General features: G+C 36.0%; 1 protein-coding gene across 1 annotated transcript in view; it reads left to right on the plus strand.

Moving 5' to 3' along the window:
• Positions 1–19,641, plus strand: part of LRBA (LPS responsive beige-like anchor protein) — a 342,587-nt gene that overhangs the window by 18,617 nt on the left and 304,329 nt on the right. Inside the window, exons 2-10 of the mRNA XM_026041635.1 lie at positions 10,548–10,779; positions 10,897–10,997; positions 12,635–12,730; positions 14,098–14,219; positions 14,319–14,445; positions 15,669–15,788; positions 16,098–16,244; positions 17,063–17,260; positions 18,185–18,318. Coding sequence (XP_025897420.1) covers positions 10,548–10,779; positions 10,897–10,997; positions 12,635–12,730; positions 14,098–14,219; positions 14,319–14,445; positions 15,669–15,788; positions 16,098–16,244; positions 17,063–17,260; positions 18,185–18,318 — 1,277 coding nt within the window. The remainder of the gene's footprint in view (positions 1–10,547; positions 10,780–10,896; positions 10,998–12,634; positions 12,731–14,097; positions 14,220–14,318; positions 14,446–15,668; positions 15,789–16,097; positions 16,245–17,062; positions 17,261–18,184; positions 18,319–19,641) is intronic.

Here is a 19,641-nt window from a genome sequence, read left to right on the forward strand (position 1 = left end):
AACAGTAAAAGGAATAGTAAACAAAGCTGCTTGGCACTCATGCTTCACTGAATTTATATATCTGCCGTTTATTTGAAACTGGTTTATTTACCAGCCAAAGTTTTCAGTTACCCTTGCAGTCCTAGAATCCATGATTATAATAAATGTTATGTGCTGTCTTTGAAATTCATATTAGTAAATCAATACAGTTTTAATAGGAGGGACTACTTTTAAAGGAACTAATTCCTTTTCATTGTGGGGTTTTGCTACTGACAAGAGTCTGAAGGAGGGTTTGCATGTTCTATGTTAACCTTAAATGCTAAGATTAAGGAAAGAAAACACCCCAAATAATTTGGGTATGGAATCTAATAGAAATTTTTGCTAAAAAAAAGTACTGTTCTTTCTGTTTTGATATCCTTTCCTTTAATAATGATACTTCCTTTGTATTCAAGCAAAGTTGCTTTTTATAGTAGCAGATGTTCCTTCCTTTATGCTCTCACTGAAGCAAGATTTATTGTTCAGTTAGTCACACTTTCCRTAGAGAAAACAATATTCTAAGAAATACCATTTCATATACTCCCACATTATTTGGATATGGCCTTTTCAGTGTGTGCAATCACTCCTGGGTAATGGTTTAGTTTTGATTCACGAAGTTCTTTGTGTGGGAGATGCTTTAAACATCCTTCTAAATTCTCTAATGTAGTAAATACAGAACAAGCCTTTTTGCCTTAGGAGTCTGAATGCATGAGACAAAGCTGGAAAATTGCATTAGTTCTGTGTTTTTGTCAGAATTTTAGGCAGAAATCTGTTGAATATGGTGTTTTAWGTTTTTTCTTTTTTTTTTTTTTTGGTTACAAATATTAGATATCTCTAATTCAAAATATTTTTGCCTAACATTTGTTGTTTCCCCTCCAGTCTAAACTATATAACTACTCATCTTGCAGTGGCGGGGTCCTCCCAGGTTGTTTGGAGAATTTGTTAGCGCTGTTTGATTGCAAAAGGAAGGGGCGGTGGGGGAAACAAAACTCAAAAAGCAGAGCATACCTAATATATATATAAACTAAATTTGTGGGCTTTTTGTTTTGTTTTTTTTTCCCTGTCTGGTTTGAAATCCAGATATGTCCAGTGGCTAAGATGGGATTGGTGGCAGCATGCAGATCCCTGCCGTGCTTATTGAATGTTATGTAGCCTGTTTCCCACTGGCCTTGGTGGGAAGTGCCTCTCCTAGAGGCACTGTGAGGTGTCATGGGAACTGCATGGGGAGAGCCCCTTGGCCAGATACAAAGACACTGTTGTGTCAGTATGTCAGAACCACTTTGTTCCGAAGCGGAAGAAGGTATGGAGGAAAAGGGTTGTCAGAGAAGAGGGAAAGGGAAAACAGGATGAACAGTTTACGTTCAGAGGACTGAGAGAACAAAGGGAGTTTATTAGGAGAAGGATTTTTTGGGGAGAAGAGTGGGGAGATTTAGTAAGCAAAAAAGGAGGGTGTACTTGTAAGCAGGAATGCTGCAATGTTTCTTCTTCCGTGCTCTTATCTCTTTCCTGTTGTATCCATTTCTTGGAGACGAATCCTATTCCGTCATAATCTGTACACTGAGGAAAGGGAGACAGAGGCAAGCTGAGGGTAGAGAGACTCTTGGAGTGATAGTAATAGCGGCTTCTGCACTGGGGAGAAACAGAAACAAAGCAACCTGATGGCAAGCCAGGAAGGAAAGGTTGAAGTTGCATGTAGAGACAAAGGTATAAAGGCCACTTGTAACAAAGTTTAAATGCCAGTCTCATTTTTCTTCTTGCCTTAAGCATTGGTTTATGAGGAGTGAAAGAAACAAACAAATATTGGTTAGTCCTCTTAACAGAAATTTTACTGATGTGTCCTCACAAGGAGAACTTTTCTTTTTCCTCCTGATGTAGTTAATAGAAATTGGCTGTTTGGCAATAGCTCTCTTGCTGTTTTGAAAGCCAGGGTGAGTGGAGCTTTTTCCAGCATAATTGTGGCTACTAAGGGGTTGATTCCTGACATCCCCTTTGCTTGCCATGACCAGTATGGATGTGTTGGCCACACTTCTGTGTGTGTAGCCATGGCTTAGATCAAAAAGAGGAAGGGAGCACCAACACACTGCCATGGTGAAATTGGCCACTTGACTATCTGTATCCCGAATGGCTGGCTAGCTGGCTTCCATTCCTCTCTACTATGAAACTTTCTGCATTGAAACTATTGGCTGCCTGTGCCTTAGCTATAACAGATAATTCTGCCAAACCTTGGGGGGCAAGTGGGGTGTCGACCAGCTGTTCTGCATCCAGGGAGTGTCCGAAGTGGTAGAAATAGATGTGCTGAGTTCTTGGATTTTGTTGGAATTTGTAATCTGGTGCCCTTAGTTGTGCTGGAATTCACTGCAATTAATCTGCTGAGCTGTGAAATGTGGTCACAGTTGTGGAGCTGGCACATACTTCTAGCATGTGCGATGGTGTGCACCATATTATGGCTGTGACTTTCAGTAGGAAGAGAAAACTCTCAAAATTACTAAATCTGATAAAATCTGTCAGAGCTTTAAAAGTAAAGTCTTCATCTCATGTTCTCCTTCATCTTCTCGAGCTTTCTTTCTTCTCGAGATTACCTTTGTTTTCCTATTCTATTGGGAACATCTTCCACTCTTTCCTCTTACTTGACTACTGCCTTTGTTCCTTTATCCTGTCACCAATTCCTTTGTTGTCCCTGAGTCTTTGCAAACTTGCAAAATATGTTCAAATATGTTCCCTAGAATAAACATATAACCTCATTTTACTCTAGCATTCCATTGTTAGTGTTCTATATACTATTCGCAAGGCACTTTACTAAGTAGACTAAGTCAAAAATTATGTAAAGTATTGCTTGTATAAGGCTTAGAGGATCCAAAATTCAGATTTTGTCAAGAAAGAGTGGTTCCTTGTTATATGTAAAGAAAATGAGTAAGGCTTTCACATATTTCACCTTACGTGACTTAAAAATAGGATGTGATTTAAATGTCTAGATTAAGATCTTGACATGGTACTGCTTGTAATAAACATGAAGAGGGTTTCAGTATGTTATTAGAGAAGTACATTTGCTTCAGGTCTAAAATTTTAAGTGTATTTTCTACTTGTTTATAGAATGACAATAATGAGACATTAAGTCAAAAGCAGGGCAATCTCTGTGAACGTGTGTTGGCTGTACAGTTTGTTCCTCATTTGGGACTTGTTCATGATTCATATCATATTACAAACGCTGCCTTTTTGGCACCTTCCCTGAAATAAAGACCAAGATGTGAGAGGGTGCAGACTTGGGTGGCTTTGTGGCTGAGTTCGTCAGACCTTCTCACTAAAGCCATAACTGATTTATTTTGTGTGTGTGTAGTGGTGATGTTTCCTGACTTAACATGAAGTTATGTACTCAAAGGAGAATTGCATGCATCTGATTCTTGAAATAAACATACATATTTTTAACATTCTTTCAAATTTAAATTCAAATATTAGGTTACTTTTAGAAGCATAGGTAATATATTTTCCTAGAGTGGGGAGAGGATTGCTTGGATGATGAGATGGACAGTATGGTACAGTGCTTTGCTATCTGTGTTACGTGTCTTTGAGTTTAAATTCAGAGTAATGTAACTTGAGCTGTCTTTCTACTGGCAGTCATAAAATGATAGATTTCTGATTTTTGAAATGTCACAACCATAAATCATTAGTTTGCTAAGATTGCACTAGCAAGCTATTAAAGAACATGGAAGTATTTACTGTAGGTAAATGCAAATTTAAAAAGGTTCTCTGTATCATGGTTTAAATGATTTATTTGCTTTCAGTGCACATATGAATCTGATATGATGTAATGATTTAGGAAATTTCATTTTCTGTGTGGAGGCTTGAATTTGCATATTATTAAACTATCCCTTGGAATCGTATCTTTCTTATATATACTTAAACAGTATCACAGATTAAAAGGTACTGAAATTACTTTTAAAAAACAAAAGCTGACTTAAATACTATTAATACAGAAAGTGGAGGTATTAAAATTCCACCTGGATTTACAAATAACCTATACCTAGCCTCCTGAGGAGCAAAGGACCTCTACAGTTGCTGTTCTGCATGGGACAAACGTCCAGCCTCTAGTACGGCCTCTCCATCGCTGTCCTTGTCTAAAGACCTGCAGATTCACTGCATTTACCGCCTGTTCAGTCTGTGGCAGAATATAGTTTCCTGGACTCCTAGTACTGCTGTGTAGCGTGGCTTTCTTAGCAATCTTTTTTTTTTTTAATCAGTCATCCTATTTCTAGTTATTTTCCCATCCTATTTCATCTATTTTTTTTTCCCATGAAAAAAACAATGGAGAAGATTGCAAAATTTTCAATACTGGCCTTGACTGCAACAGGCTTATTTCGTCAGACCTCAGGTGAATTCCCAGAGGAGGAAGCAGAGCCACTGAGCACAATGGTGTGGGTTGATTTAACTTTTCAGATTGGAGCTTACTGTGTCCTTCAATTTTATTGCTGAGTAATTTTGCACTTTGTACTAAGTTGTCTTTCAACTGACATTATTTAGAAACCAGACTTAAAAGAAATATGACTATTTTAAGTCAAAATTTAACTTGGGTAATCATTTAGTATGAACTTGGATTGTTGTCTTTTATAAGAGAGATCTTGGGTTCCTTTTTCTGTACGTGTTCTGAAAAAGGCTTCTAAATGCCTTTTTTTTCCCCTACCTAAATTGTATGTGATTTTAAAATTCATATCCTCCTGTCTTACAAAGTTGTTGTATAGAATTAATTCTTGCTTGCTTTGCTCTATTGCACTGAGGCTTCAACTGGACACCAGGAACTGAATTAACTGCATGAATGGACTATTTTACCATAGAAGTGCTTGTAAGCAGAGTGAAAATCCAAGTTTATTGGAGTAAATTGAGCATAACTTGTTGTAGCATAGTAATTTTCTTAAAAAAAAAAAAAAACCAACCCAAACAAACAACAAAAAAATCCGCCTTCTCTTGGGAAACACAAACCCATCGGTAAATGTCACTTCCATAAGGATGCTTCAGATGGCTTCTACCTTACCTGAGTAAAAACTGTGCTTTTTTCCAGTTATCTGAGGGGGTTAYTTGGACACGTACAAGGATGTAGCTCAGTGCCTTTTTAAAAGAGAATTTCCTTAGGCTAACTGAGTGGGAGGTTACTGCTACTCCTGCCTATGCACACGAGCTGAATTGTGTTTTCCATAGTTAGGACTTGTGAAATCAAACAAAATCGTTTTACATTAAACAATATACAAGTGCAAACTTTTCTGCAAATTTGAAATCTTACTCAGCTGTATTTCCTGGAAATAAAAGCGGCTTTGCAATGTGGCGGGAACTGTAAACTGCTCCTGTCACACTATCTTGGCAAGGGAGAGAATAGTGCCGTGCTGAGACACGCTATGTTGAAAAACCTGTAATGCTGGATTAAAGGTTTCAAATCCAACATTAGGTGGCAGCAGTAGACTCCCAACACCTTGGACATGCCTGTGAACAAGTGTTAGTTTTAAGCAGGTTTCCAAGTGAGAGACAGACCTAAAGAAATTCAACTACAGAGCATTCCCTTTTAAATCCTCGTGAAGGGGGCCAGTGGGGATATTTCTGTTGAATGAGCTACCTCTGCTTGGGACTGGATTGCAATTAATAGTGTGATGAAACTGAATTATACAAAAGCGTCTTTAAACTTTGTCTTATGAAAGTGAACCTCGTTTGTTTGGATCCATTTATGGTTGATTTAATGGACATATATATATTTTTAAGGTTAATAATAATAAAATTGCCATCCCTTTCCTCCCTGTAGCATATTTCTGCCTGAGCCCTGTTTGTCATCATGTCACTGACTTGACATTCACACCAGTGTTACTTTCTGATATCGTTATGCAAACTTTCAGCAGACTGTCCTAACAAACCTTCTCTTAGGACTCTCATTCTGTTTTCAACTTGAAGTGACGGACTAGTGGTAGGGAAGAGAACATGGAAAAATGTGGGGCAGGGGAGGCAGAGAGAATGGATAGTTGCAGTTAGTATGTGAAGGTTGTGCCCTTTCTCCACTTTCTTCTGATATAYAGAGTTCTTTCAGAACAGTCAGGCCATCTTTTTGTTGCATCTAGAATGTGTACTCAGTTGTGTGTGTGGGTTTTTGTTGTTGTTGTTGTTTATTGTGTACCTTCAAGGGATTCAATTCATTTGGTGATGACTTGTGAAATTATCAGATCCTTGCCCTAAATATGGTAATTCTTATGCTTCTCAAATCTTAGCTGCATAATTATGAAGATAAATACATTTGTTCTGAGTTTCTTAATGCCTGAAAAGGCATTAAGGGATGAAAAGGGATGGAACCCACGTTGTGGGTTATTACATTGCCTATATTGTTCCTGTCTTCTATTAAAGTTTATTGCATAGCTATTTGTTTTTATTCACAAGTATAATGCCTAAAATGAACCTATTTTGTATTCTCTAGAAGATGCATTCACACTGTGTCATCAATTCATGAACATTATGTTATCTTACCTTAGGTCAATTGACATAATGCAAAACTGCAGTAAAACAAAGAACATTTTGGATAGCATAGCTATTTTGTGCGTAGAAGTAAATGATGAGGATTATCTCAAAACATTAATTGTTGAACTAGCAACTCATTTAGTTTCAGCATATCTTTCTTGGTGTTTAACTTGTGTAAGCACTTTGCTCTGGAAGACTTGAAGCACTTATTAGCCTTGTGCATGAAGCTTTGCAGCTCCTGCTTACGCATACGCTTACAAAAGTTCCTTGGAGATGGAACTGGCCTCCTGTTTTGAATAGTCATTTGTCAAATAAAATTTTAGATTTCAAAACGAGCATCTTGGAGAACGGAGAGTAAGAGGACAGTTTACAATGTTCATCTTTTTCATCCTGGTTATTGAGAACAAAGGAAGTGCTTGTGTCATAATGCATAGTAACTAGAAGGCTCAGGTGGAGCTAAGAAAAGTCGCATTTTTTAGAGATATTAGGTAAAATTGGATATCTAGTTCTATAGTTTTTCCCCAAAATAAACAGCTYGGATTTTCCTGTTTTCCTCAGAAATGCTGGTCTTGCTTGCGCTTCTTTTTTTCTGTCTTCTTTTTTTCTATCTTTTTTTATTTGTTTTAGTACATTGAAATACTACCACCATTTCATACAAGCTTTTGAAATATTTTTGTCTACCATTAACAGATGTGACTATAAATCTGATTTATAACCTTTATCATAATCTTCAGCAAAGGTGGAGTTTGACAATGTTTATTCTGAGCAATTGTCTGCTTATTGTACTTGGGAAATTGCTCAACTGAAGTGTGGGTATGCCATGTCTTTTATATCTTGGATCACCTTTCCTGTTTTAGATTGAGTGGAAGCTTCAAAACAAAGAGATTTGATTATATTTAAATTCTTTTTTCTTTCTGTTTAGGAGTGTTGTCATGCTTTTCTATAGTAGTTAGTGCTGTAATGCTGACTACTTATTGTTTCTCAAAGTAAAGGGGGAAAAAAATCACACTATTTGACTGTGTAGCTATGAACTGTAATGGAAATGCAAACTCCCTGTTTCAATCAACTAAATGTAGAATTGTGTTTCTGAAAAGCTGGAGCCATTGATTTGGTTCATGATTTTTTTTTTCAAGTAAATATAACTGGCAAAATGTGGAATTTGTGAAGGTGTATTTGAATATTTCCAATTCTGCCCTTTAAAATCATTCCTATAAGCTTACACTTAATTCTACACTCCAAAGAAAGAAAGCGTTATGTCACCCTGTAGATTGTGATAAAGATTGTTTATGCAGCTGAGCACAAGCCTTAAAATACATTGAATTGGAGAATTTTGAAAAATGTACTGTACGACACAGGAGACCAAATCATGCTAAAGTACAAGGAAAGACTATACATCAGTTCAAAGGCTACATTATTCAAAAAAATACAACCATAAAAAAGGTAATAAGATTACATTCTCACACTTCATGGCTAGTAAGGTGCATTAAGCTGCTCAGATATTCATAACTTACTGTGACATTTGGGAAGATTACATTTTGCTGTGCACAGCCATTACTGCGGCTCAGATAATAACTAGCCAATGCATGGACCTGGATTATGATCCCTGTCATTGGAAACAAATTTGTGTTTTGAAGGTTGATCAGTTTCAAATCACCATTAGAAAGGGTTAATATGACATACTGTGGTGTGCGCGTGGGTGTTTATGTGTGTCTAATGGGTATGCATACATATAGYACATCAAATGCACTGTGCATTCAGTATATTGCTTTCTCCATCCCCCTCTCTCAGTCCTCAGGAGATATCCCCTAAAGGAAATGTTAATATGCTATGGTAAAAATAATTGCTATTATTTCTAGAATGTATTTGGTGAAATGYTTATGTTTGCAGAGTAGATTGGAAACCTTATTTGACAGCTTCCTGGATGGGTGGTTACTGATAATAGTGTATCTAGCCAAAAATGAAAGATTGGTGGGGGAGACTATAGGGTGAAGGTAAGGTCACCTCTAGTTGCGACTTAAGTGCTGCCATATATGATTTTGGTGTGATGATTGATGGTTGGCTAGTTAAAATCAAACACATAAACATTTGAATTTGTTGCTAAGAAATTAGYAGGTGCTTTGTGGCTGGAGTTTAACCTTGAGCTGTTTTGTTTGCACACAGAATGTAGTAATTCTGTTTCGGTGAGAAAGAGATGGGCTTTTTGTGGGGTACTTCACTCTTGTATAGAGTCTATACTTTGTTTTACACTATATGTGTTTTTATTAGTTATGTATTTTGCCTTTTCACTAGGAGAAGGTGTACTTTTTTCTTTGGATGTGTTTTGTGATACTTCTACTTTGATTTGTTCTGCTCAGTGTTCTTGATTTCCCTTGAATACTGCCTTACAGTGCTTTCTTGAKGTGGGCCTCAGCTCCCTTGTATGGAAGGGAAAATTGGGATTTGGAGAATGATAATGACATGATAGATTTGTTTGATAAYGACAGGGTGAGTTGATATAGAGAAGCTGAGAGCGTAATTCAAAGCTGCTCATTCAGTTCCAACTGTAGTTTCCCTAGATATTAAGGAAGCATCTGACAGTAAATTGCATAATTATTTTCCATGACCAGGAGAGGAGAAAATGGAAAAGTGTAAATTACTATTTAGAAATTGTTACCTGGAGATATTGTCTATTCTGTCATAAAACCTGTAACTTTCCCTGCTTCTTGTGGTGCTTGGCATTACTGATTTATGTCCAGAAGATTGCTTCTTCAAAGTGACAAGATTTAGACACTTGGGGAAAATGTATGGTAATTTCAGGAGTTAATAAAGTGCATATATTCTGCCCTGTTGGGTAGGTTTATCTTCCTATCCTGACTAGCTGAGAGAAATTTTTGGAGCTAATATGGTAGCCAGAAAGTATACCTATTTTGGAGCAGTTTTGACGTGGTATGACTTTAGCAAGTAACACTACTGAATGATTAAATGCTGTGTAGAAAAATGATGTAGGACAGAAATCGTGTCTTGACTTAAACCAAGTGATGAGAACCTCATATAGTTTTGATGACAAGTTATGAGGTTAGGTCTGTGTTGTGTTTCTTTTTGGACACTGTTCTGTAATAAGTATCTTGGCAAACACAACACATTTTTAAGGATGCATTTTTTTTTGTTTGTGTTTTTCTTTTCTAATTGAATAGGTGTCATGGTTAACAGATTAAGAGCAATGCAAGTTCTAACATTCAAGGAAAGTTTAAATAGTGGGATTGGGGTATAAGAGTTTGTTAGGACAACTCATACTTCCTTCAACTGGAAATTTCATTTTACTGAGTATACAAGCAAGAATGAAGTAGGTTATTTCAGGTGCCTACTCCCCGTTGCCACCCTTAGCACATGCCCATGTGATTTGCTACTCAGTTTAAGCCAAAACGAAGCCTGCACACGACAGACCTGAAATATGGCAGGATTTAAGTTTGTTAGCCAGAGCATAGGCTTCAAAAAACACTGTTTCGCARAAGGAAGCAAGACTTGGCTTTCTTTTCATACCTGTAGCTGCAAACATAATTCACAGTTAGGACTTGAATGCTTTTGGTATCTCAAGAATGACTCTAAGTGTTTGTAAAGAACAAAGTTTATGTGTGGTGGTGCCTTTTGGCTAGAATTGCCGTCTACTGGAGTTAGAAGTTAAGCAGATGCGGAAGAAAGCTTAAAGGGGCATTCTAGGCTGTTTAAGATCTCTTAGCAGATTGCTGTCTCCCCTGTCTTGGAAAACTGTCTGGATTTGTTCACTTTTCAGCYGTGCAGGCAGGAACATACAGTTCAGGATATCAGTAACTTGAACATGAATGTGCTTCTGCAGCAATTGTCCCATAGTAGGTCACACTTTAGGAGCATCTGTGTTGAAGTTAGCCGGCAAAACTTGAAAAGAGGAGGAAAAAGATGTGATATTGGCCTCGTTATATGTTTTGGCATGTGGCCTTGATAGCGTACTTACAAAATGGGTAAGTTTTAGTGTGGAATGATATTATGATATAGTTGTCCTGATCTTTGTTGACTTTTTTCTACTTTTTGTTTGAAAGCTTGTTGGTGGCCGTTTTGACTTGGAAATGAACTTCATCATCCAAGAAGGAGAGGGAGTTACGTGCATGGTAGACTTGCTGGATAAGTGTGACACCACGTGCCAGGCTGAGGTGTGGAGCATGTTTACAGCCATCTTGAAGAAAAGCATTCGCAACCTGCAGGCGTGCGCAGAGGTGGGCCTGGTTGAGCAAGTGCTCAAGAGGATTGATAGAGCTGACAGTATGATTGCAGGTACGGCTTCAGTCTGTATAGGAGTCAAGTTGTATTCCCCTTTTGTGTGAAATCTCACAGCACAATTACTAATTAATGAAGTCATAAATGTTTGATTTTTTTTTTYCCCCTTTTCAGATCTCCTAGTGGATATGCTGGGTGTTTTAGCTACCTATAACTTGACAGTTCGAGAGCTMAAGTTATTCTTCAGCAAACTTCAAGGAGAAAAGGGAAGATGGGTAAAAGAAAAAAACACTCTATATTTTTTCCTAATCTTCCTAACATAAAAAACTGTTTAATAATCTGTATAGTAAGAATTTTTAAAAGTATCAAKGTATAAAGGATACATGTTAGTGTTATATCACCTTTTAACTTGCAAGCAATTAAAATACATAGGGTAGTGATTGTTTGCCCTCTGTTTATATTGACAGAATTGGTCTTTTTTGAACAGCTGGGAATAATATGGTGACTCTAAGCGTGTGCTTTTATGCACATTTACTTTTTGTCATTCCTCTTACGAGAAACTGAAGGAAAAGAATTAAAATTTTTTTTTCAAAGACTTTGCAAAGAAATAAATAATTGTCTGCATGTGCAGATCAGTATATTTCTATTTTCATAATGTTGATCTTAAAGATTGAAAAAATGTTCTTGTGGTAATGAGAATTTGTTGCAGAAGTTAAAATAAAGAGTATCTTGCAGTTTGACTCAGAAATATGCTCTAGGTGAGAATTCACATCTTATGTTTTCTCCTCTTTGGATGTGAATTAAAATGGGACAAGGAGCTCTCCTACAATTGTTAATCTTCTTCCTTAAAGTGAAATTTTGTATGTTGGAGATGCTGCCAGATGCACTTCTTTTTTTAGCCAGAAAACTACTATTTTGCTACAATTCTTAATGTTTTAAACAGTTGCTATACCTATTTTCAATWTTAATTCAGCTGCCATTATCTTTAAATACCCCACCTGATATGGGGAAAAGGCAGTACAGCAGGTTTTCCCACTTGGAAAAATAATGTTCACTGTAAATGTTGGTGTACTTGCACAATAATATAGAAAAAAATCARAGAGAGCTCTTGAAACAAGTTCCTTCTGATCTAAACTTGCTCACGTAAAAATATTCTATATAAGATTTAAATTTAAAAATCAAACATATAGAGTATATTTAACTTTAGCTGAATTAAAGTTGTCTTCGTAACATTAGCTTTCTCATTTCCTGACTCTTTATTATTTGCATTTAATTTCCTTGCTTTATTAAAGGCCAAATACAAGGGAAAGGAGGAGGAAAAACTCATGGTTGCATTGTGAGGGAGTTGCACCACAGCTCCATAAATCTTAACCTCAACAGTGCTGTAAAGATACCAAATATCTAACCCCAGCATGAATTACCTAGCTGAGTTTCTGTCCTGCTAAAGACATCTAAACAAATCTCAGTGTATTTTTTGGTTGTTATTTGTTTTGTTTACCTTCAGTTCAAATGCAGGAAGCACTGTTTATTTGACTGTTTGGTTTGTTTGAAATACTTACAGATGATGCAAAACTTAATTTTCAAGAGAGTGGCTGCTTGCAAGAGGAGAAAAGGGCACCTTTAGGAACAGATCAGAGGTGTAAAGTTGTAGAAAAATAAATTAATAAACAAAAACCATGCAGAAGTAGGATGAGGGTGGGGAAGTGTTAAGCATTCACAATAACTACTGCATCTACTGCATGTTGTATGAAGATATCCCTGACTTTTTGTCCAAGTTTATTGAAAGTCTAGAGTTATTGTCTTAGAGGACAAGGACGTAAGATGTGTCAAAATTCTTTTTTTGTATGTATAGACGTTTCTTTCTTGCAGGTGTGTGCTATTTATTTACATGTGTAATATTTCTTTTTGTCAGCCACCRCATGCTGGGAAGCTGTTGTCTGTATTAAAACACATGCCTCAGAAGTATGGGCCTGATGCCTTCTTCAACTTTCCAGGGAAAAGYGCTGCAGTAAGTAAATTGTTTAAATCCTTTTTTTTTTTTTTTTTTTCTACTAACACCATTCACAGTTTTCACTGCTGTCTTTTTGGCTTCTGTGGAATGTCATAGAGATGAAGAGTTGTACAGTTGTTTTGCATGAGAATTAAGTGTACTGACTCTTTTTCGCTCCTGACATCAGAGGATGARGTAATTTTTTCAGAACTCCATGCATAATATAGAATGAGATTTATCAGAGGACTCTTTCTAGCTTTTTCATGTAACCYGTAACCTATCTGCCTTGGTGACTTGAGATTATACTTCACCAACTTCATGACATCAAGTATCTTATTGGAAAGAGAAGTTGAAACTCAAAAATACTTTTACAGAAATATATTTGCATACAACCGACCATATCAATAGACATGTTTTTATTCTTTCTGGCTATTCATATGCTTGCATAGCCCGAGTATTTGATAAAACCAYTCCAAGATCCTTTGTTAGCTAAGCCAAATTGTCGTGCTACCAGTTCCCAAAAGCTGGTCTCAAAAACATATAGACTGATTAGTTAGCTGGTTTAGAGAAGAATTTATTTATTTWTTTTTTAACGGATAAAGCAGCTGAGTGGAGGAGTGTAATAAAGAGTGTGGTGTTGCTGAAGTTCTTTAATGTTTTTGTTCATTGGCATTGATCACCTGGACAGCATCTTTGATTAGTGACTATGGCAGTCTTAGTTGAAGTATGCATTTCAAGTATGTGCAGCAAAGCAGTGAAAAGCTAAGAGCAATGTTAATAATAATAAGAAAAAAAAATAGGCAACAAAAGCAGTTGTTTGAAATGGAGAACCGAGCCTTACATGGTTTATAACTTAAGAGCTTTAAACTAACATTGATAAAATCCTTACCAGCCAAACATTGTATTAACTTTAATTTAAGCAAGRTAAGAAAACTGTTATATTCTACTTTACATTGACATGAGTTTCAAGAGAAAAAAGAATGCTTCAAATGTATATAAACAGTTCCCTTTTTGTGGCCATGTTGTTTTCATAATCAGTGATTTTCCTGGATGCCAGGAATATGTGAAAATAAATGTGTAAATGTGATTCTTCTGTTAGGGTACCACAAAACCAAATCATGTTGAACTTGCATTTTGAGGAAATTTATGTAGTAACTTTTTCACCAAAATACTCTATTTTTGAAGTGGAGCTTGTATTGCTATTATTTTTCTTATAATACAAAGATCAGTCTTGAAATATTTGGACTATTWAAAAAAAAGCTGCATAGAACAACTTTATTTTTATGCAGTGTTCCTTTATGCTATAATCTCTTAAGCTGTGTGCCCTTACTGGTTAAACTGTCGTGATTTTGATCTTTCTACAAGAGTAACTGTGCCTTCTTTAGGGTATTGCCTTACCTCCTATAGCCAAGTGGCCCTACCAGAATGGATTCACTTTTCATACTTGGCTAAGAATGGATCCTGTAAATAATATCAATGTGGATAAGGATAAACCTTACTTATATTGGTGAGTATTATGTAAAACTGTATTTCTGGTGTTTGATTCTTGTTATTCAATGGCTTCTGCTTCTATCTGTACTTATTGATTTTACTTGATATTTTTCAGTTTTCGAACAAACAAAGGACTTGGTTATTCTGCACACTTTGTTGGAGGCTGCTTGGTTGTAACATCCATAAAATCAAAGGGAAAAGGTTTCCAGCATTGTGTAAAATTTGATTTCAAGCCACAAAAGGTGAGTCAAGAGAGTAAAGTCTTTCAGATGCACAGAAATGCGCATGGACTTGTGTGTAGCTACGAGGTATATTTTTAGTAAATCTTTCTACTACAGTCAAGAGGAAGTGTTGTTCCTGTTAATGATTAAGTAAATATGTACACATTTACACTGGAATGAGCAAAATACATTTTCTATTCTGAAAATTATATTTCAAGTTTTACTTATGAAATATTTAAGAAAAAAAGCTTTAAAAAAGCAGTTTACKAGAAGTTTTAAGAGTTTGTGAAACCTTTGTGAAATCTTTGACAACTCTTAACCTGAAAGCTGTGAGGAGACTGACCTTTTTTCTGGTCTCATTTTTTTCCTTCTATCTCTGAACTTGTTTTTCTCCTTTTCCTGAGGGATTTTAACAATCTCCTTAAATGATTTTTTAATATTCTATATGGAGAAATGCCATGTACTTTAGAGAGCTGTTTACTCAGCCATATTTAATTTTCCTAAGCTGGGGCAGTCAATGAAAGTTTGCTTTTCTTGCATTTAGGAGAACAGATATATCCTTAAAAGGAAAACACTTTCTATTCATGCAGGTTGTCCAGAGAATATTCTCCTTGCAGTTGATGTTATATCTATCTTCTCAAATATAGAAATTAAAATGAGTTCATTTAAGTGTTGTTATTCAAGACKTGCTTGCCTATTAAGCAGTGTTATGCTACATTGAAAATGTTTCTTTCTTAAAGTAGAAATTCTGCTGCAGTTCATGTAAACATTTTGTGGGGAACGGGCCTCTTCCTGACCTCCTGAGGAATTTCTTATCAGTAATCCCTTGCTGTAAATACGGTTACTGTTTATGACAATTTGACATGCACAGACTTTGAAAGTCTTTGAAAGTTTGGAGTCATCCTTGATGGGCTTTGGAATGACAACATCCAAAGCAGAACAGCAGTTTAAATATAACTAAGTTAAAATATATTTGCACAGTAATTACTTTGACCTTAGTGTTATTATATGGCTCGTGATTGCTGTGAAAATGGTTTGAATTTTATGCCATAGATATCTTTTAAACTTTAAGTCCAATTTTTCTTTTTTTATGGGCAAAATGGCACATATGTATATAACTAAACTCATCTATGACTTCATCTTTTCTATTTAAAATATACATTACTGCCCTAACTTAATGCAAATMAAGTTATTTTTTCCCCGTAATACCCTACTACTTATTCTTTTTTTTTTTAATTATTCAGTGGTATATGGTTACTATCGTGCACATATACAACCGCTGGAAGAATAGTGAACTTCGATGTTATGTGAATGGGGAACTGGCATCGTATGGAGAAATAACGTGGTTTGTCAACACCAGTGATGTAAGTGATCTCTGTACTAGAAAGTATGTATAGTAGAACATTTTGGTGGATTACATAGGTTTCTTTTTCCATTGAACACTTTTCTTCCTGTTTAAGGCTTTTAATAAAAGCATTATTAAAAATATGTAACCCCCACTTTTTAAATTGTGAAATAGAAGTGGATATTCTTTTATATCTCTCAGAAACACAAAGCATGTTTCTGCTAAGCCATCAAAAGCTTGTCTATTTAAAAATACCTGCTTGATAAACATAGACTATACTTGAGTAGTTTAGAATAAACCTGGTTGCTGGATTTTGTTTCCTTTCCAGACATTTGACAAATGTTTCCTGGGTTCTTCAGAAACAGCAGATGCCAATCGTGTGTTTTGTGGGCAGATGACATCTGTTTACCTTTTCAGCGAGGCTCTCAATGCTGCCCAGATCTTTGCCATTTATCAGCTTGGTCTGGGATATAAGGTATCTTGGAATTGACTGAAAGGTTTCTGAAGTTTAATTCTGATATCTTTTTAGCACGCATTTCAGGAACATTTTGATGCCTTTACCTGCTTTCTAAATTCTTTTACTTTTTACATTTTTTTTCTAAATTAAGCTGTTCCATATTTTTCCTATAAAGCAAATGGTCTCCTTATAAACTACAAGTAAATATTTAATTTCTAAACAAAATTAAACTTAAGTTCTTGTTCATTTTTATAATCTTGTGTTGGCTGTTGTGAGAGGGAACAGCACTTATCTGGAGCTAGATTCACTTTTCCATGGAGACTGAAGATTTTAGACCAAATATACTACATTTGTTTTAGAAAAGTAGTTTGATAGCTGACATTGCTATTCACTGTTTCTTAACATAGGAAGCAAATGCTGAGGATTATTTTTATTACAGTGATTTATTACTTGTTTTGTCATAGCCTGTGGGGCAGTAATTGGGAACTGTTATTCCCTAGTAGCTATAAAAACATACACCAAGAAGATGATTCTGCTGTTCTCTCTGCTCCCTGGTTATTAGCTCTTAGTTATTAGCTCATCTAATGTGTTTATTTTACACTATGCACTATTTTTGCAATGTTACTCATAGGGGGCCAAAAAAATAGTTGKGCCATGATAATTCTGTAAAAATGGTTCTGATTGCACATATTATGAGACTCCTTTTTTAATTATTATTGCTAAAGTGATTSAATATTTTAGAAATTCTCTGATATCAATTTTGTTCTGAACTAAATTCTCAATGTATATAATTACTTTTTTCTCTTTTCCATCCTTAACCCTGGTCCCCAATCCAGGGAACATTCAAATTCAAGGCAGAAAGTGATCTTTTCCTTGCTGAACATCACAAATTGTTGCTGTATGATGGCAAGCTATCCAGCGCTATCGCTTTTATGTACAACCCAAGGGCTACAGATGCACAGCTCTGTCTAGAGTCATCTCCTAAGGATAATGCTTCTATTTTTGTTCATTCACCACATGCCCTCATGCTGCAGGTACTTCAATGCTTTGATAGATTTTAAGGATACAAATGGTTTCCATTAAAACCAACAAAGAAAAAGAATGTTAAGTTTTATAGGGATTGGGCAAGATAGTTGCTGATATTTTTCTTGATGACCTCTCTCTTTCCCTCTAGCAAATCTTAGCCGAGATTGTGCGCTCTTCTACCTCAGTCTCCAAAGCTGATGACTGTGGTAGGCAGTCACTCATAGCTCTTGAAATTATGAAGCCTGTCTGTACTGTTTGACCACCTGACTTTTCCTGACTGCTATCTAAAGTAGACTTCCCCCTTGGCTATAGTCAGGTATCCAGTGTGGCCAGCTTCCCTGTTCTCTCTTGCATTACATAATTCCGTACTTTTGTTTTTTGTAATGTCACATGCATGGTCAGAGGGATCTTTGCTCAGTGGTGTGCAGACCTACTGTCCATTCCTGAATGAATGTGGATGTGCAAGTATCCTAAGAAAACGCTTATCAAGGTTCCAACATAAAATAGTATTGCAAAGATTTTATTGTCCTAGCTTTTCAAAAACTTACCTCTTCCCCATTTCTGGCATACTTTAATTCCACTACACATGCTACCCATCTTCAGTCCCCTTGCTCTATTTATATTATAGTTTTTYTTCTGTATCCTTTGAAGACTTTGATCTTTACATTTGTAATGAGCTTTTCATGTGGCCAAGAAATTCCCAGCTTTAGGATTTACAAACCATGTCTTGTATTTGTCTGAGGACCCAAACTGTGGACTTCCATCAATAGCTTGTACATAGATCATTCACACTGGGCCTTTAGTGTGGCTGTAGCAGCTAGATTGTACTTTTTCAGTATTGTTTTATTTGTTAACAATTAATTTATATTTTGGAGAAATTTCAAACTACGCATAACAAACTACTTCAACAGGATTTTAATCTTCTTTTTCAGGATGTGAAGGCAGTCTTAACACATTCTATCCAAAGTGCCATGCACTCCATTGGAGGAGTGCAGGTGCTTTTCCCTCTGTTTGCACAGTTAGACTATAGGCAATATTCATCAGACCATATTGACACAACTGTTTGGTGAGTGTATATGTTCCTTCTCCATGTCCTTACTATGTAAAGGAAATTACCTCTTGCTTTATTAAGCTGTAATTTAGTATGTAATGCATACTAATTTAATTTAGCATTTAGTGTGTAGTGCATAGTAACTTGTTTTGTACAACAGGGAATTATGTTTAAAAACAAAGCATGCCTTGTTACTCAAGGACATCAAATGTTTGTTTGCACCACTTTTTGTCAGTTCACACAAAATCAAAGCACACATCTCTTCTATTTTGCAAATATTTGGTGCAACAGAATTATGAATGTTTGAAACTGATTCCTGTCCATGAGGAAAAAGAATAGGGAGTTACTTTTAGAGAAACTCCAGGAAAGTTTAATTTTTCAGCTATATCATCTGAGTTGTTTTGTGGAATTTCTTTGGTTTTTGTATTTGGACTTTTAGGGGAATGAAGTTTTAAAACAATCCGCACAGAAAAATACAGTATTATTTTTTTCAATTCTTTTTTAGCATTTTTGAAATGTATTTATAATTTGACATTAATGTAAAACTCATGTTGATATAAAGCTATAATGTCCTTTTTTTTTTCCCCGTTTGCTAATCTACATTACTGTCAAGCTTTGAGAGATTATAACTTTTTTTATTGTGAGTTTTTTTTCTGGTTTGAACCCTTTCAGCAGAGTTCAACATCTGCATATCCAGGCATAGGAATTGGTGGAACTCCTCAGAGCAGTGTTAATACTGTTAGCACTGTTAATACAGTGTTAATAAAAGGGATCCCTGGTAGAATCCTCCTGTAGTCTGCTGTCCTGCTTTGCAGTTGTAGTTTTGTGACTGTGTTAAGATGATCTCTGCCATGCTGTTGCTAAGAGGGATGGTCACCGTATTCCTTCAGCACATTTATACATGGGTTTGTATATTCAGGGTTCTGATTCAATTGCATCTTAGCCCAGCAGGAGAAGGATTTTCAGCTGGTTGTGGCCTTGACTCACAGGCACTAGTACTATGACACATGGGGAGAGACACTGACGTTCTTTTTGGCAGCAGGAAAGTATTGAATTAGCTTGAGCTGGTAGCAAAACTGTGCCTAGAGAAGTATTTCCAACATCTGTTTATCTAAAAGCAAAGTGGTAGCAAGTGGAAAGGCATTGGCACTCATCTTGAAGTTTGAAAGTGAAATATGAAGCAGAGAAAAGTAGGCACTGTTGTCTTTTTTACAAGAATAAGTTTTCATAATAATTTTTCTGTTATCTAATTATCTCTAATTTTATATGTTGRTAGTGTTTATGGGAAAATACTTTATATGTTATTGCCATAACCATTCAAAACTCTTTATCTTCTGA

The sequence above is a fragment of the Nothoprocta perdicaria genome, unplaced genomic scaffold (genome assembly GCF_003342845.1).
Source record: "Nothoprocta perdicaria isolate Ctin4 unplaced genomic scaffold, notPer1 scaffold_29, whole genome shotgun sequence".
In the NCBI taxonomy this organism is placed as follows: Eukaryota; Metazoa; Chordata; class Aves; order Tinamiformes; family Tinamidae; genus Nothoprocta; species Nothoprocta perdicaria.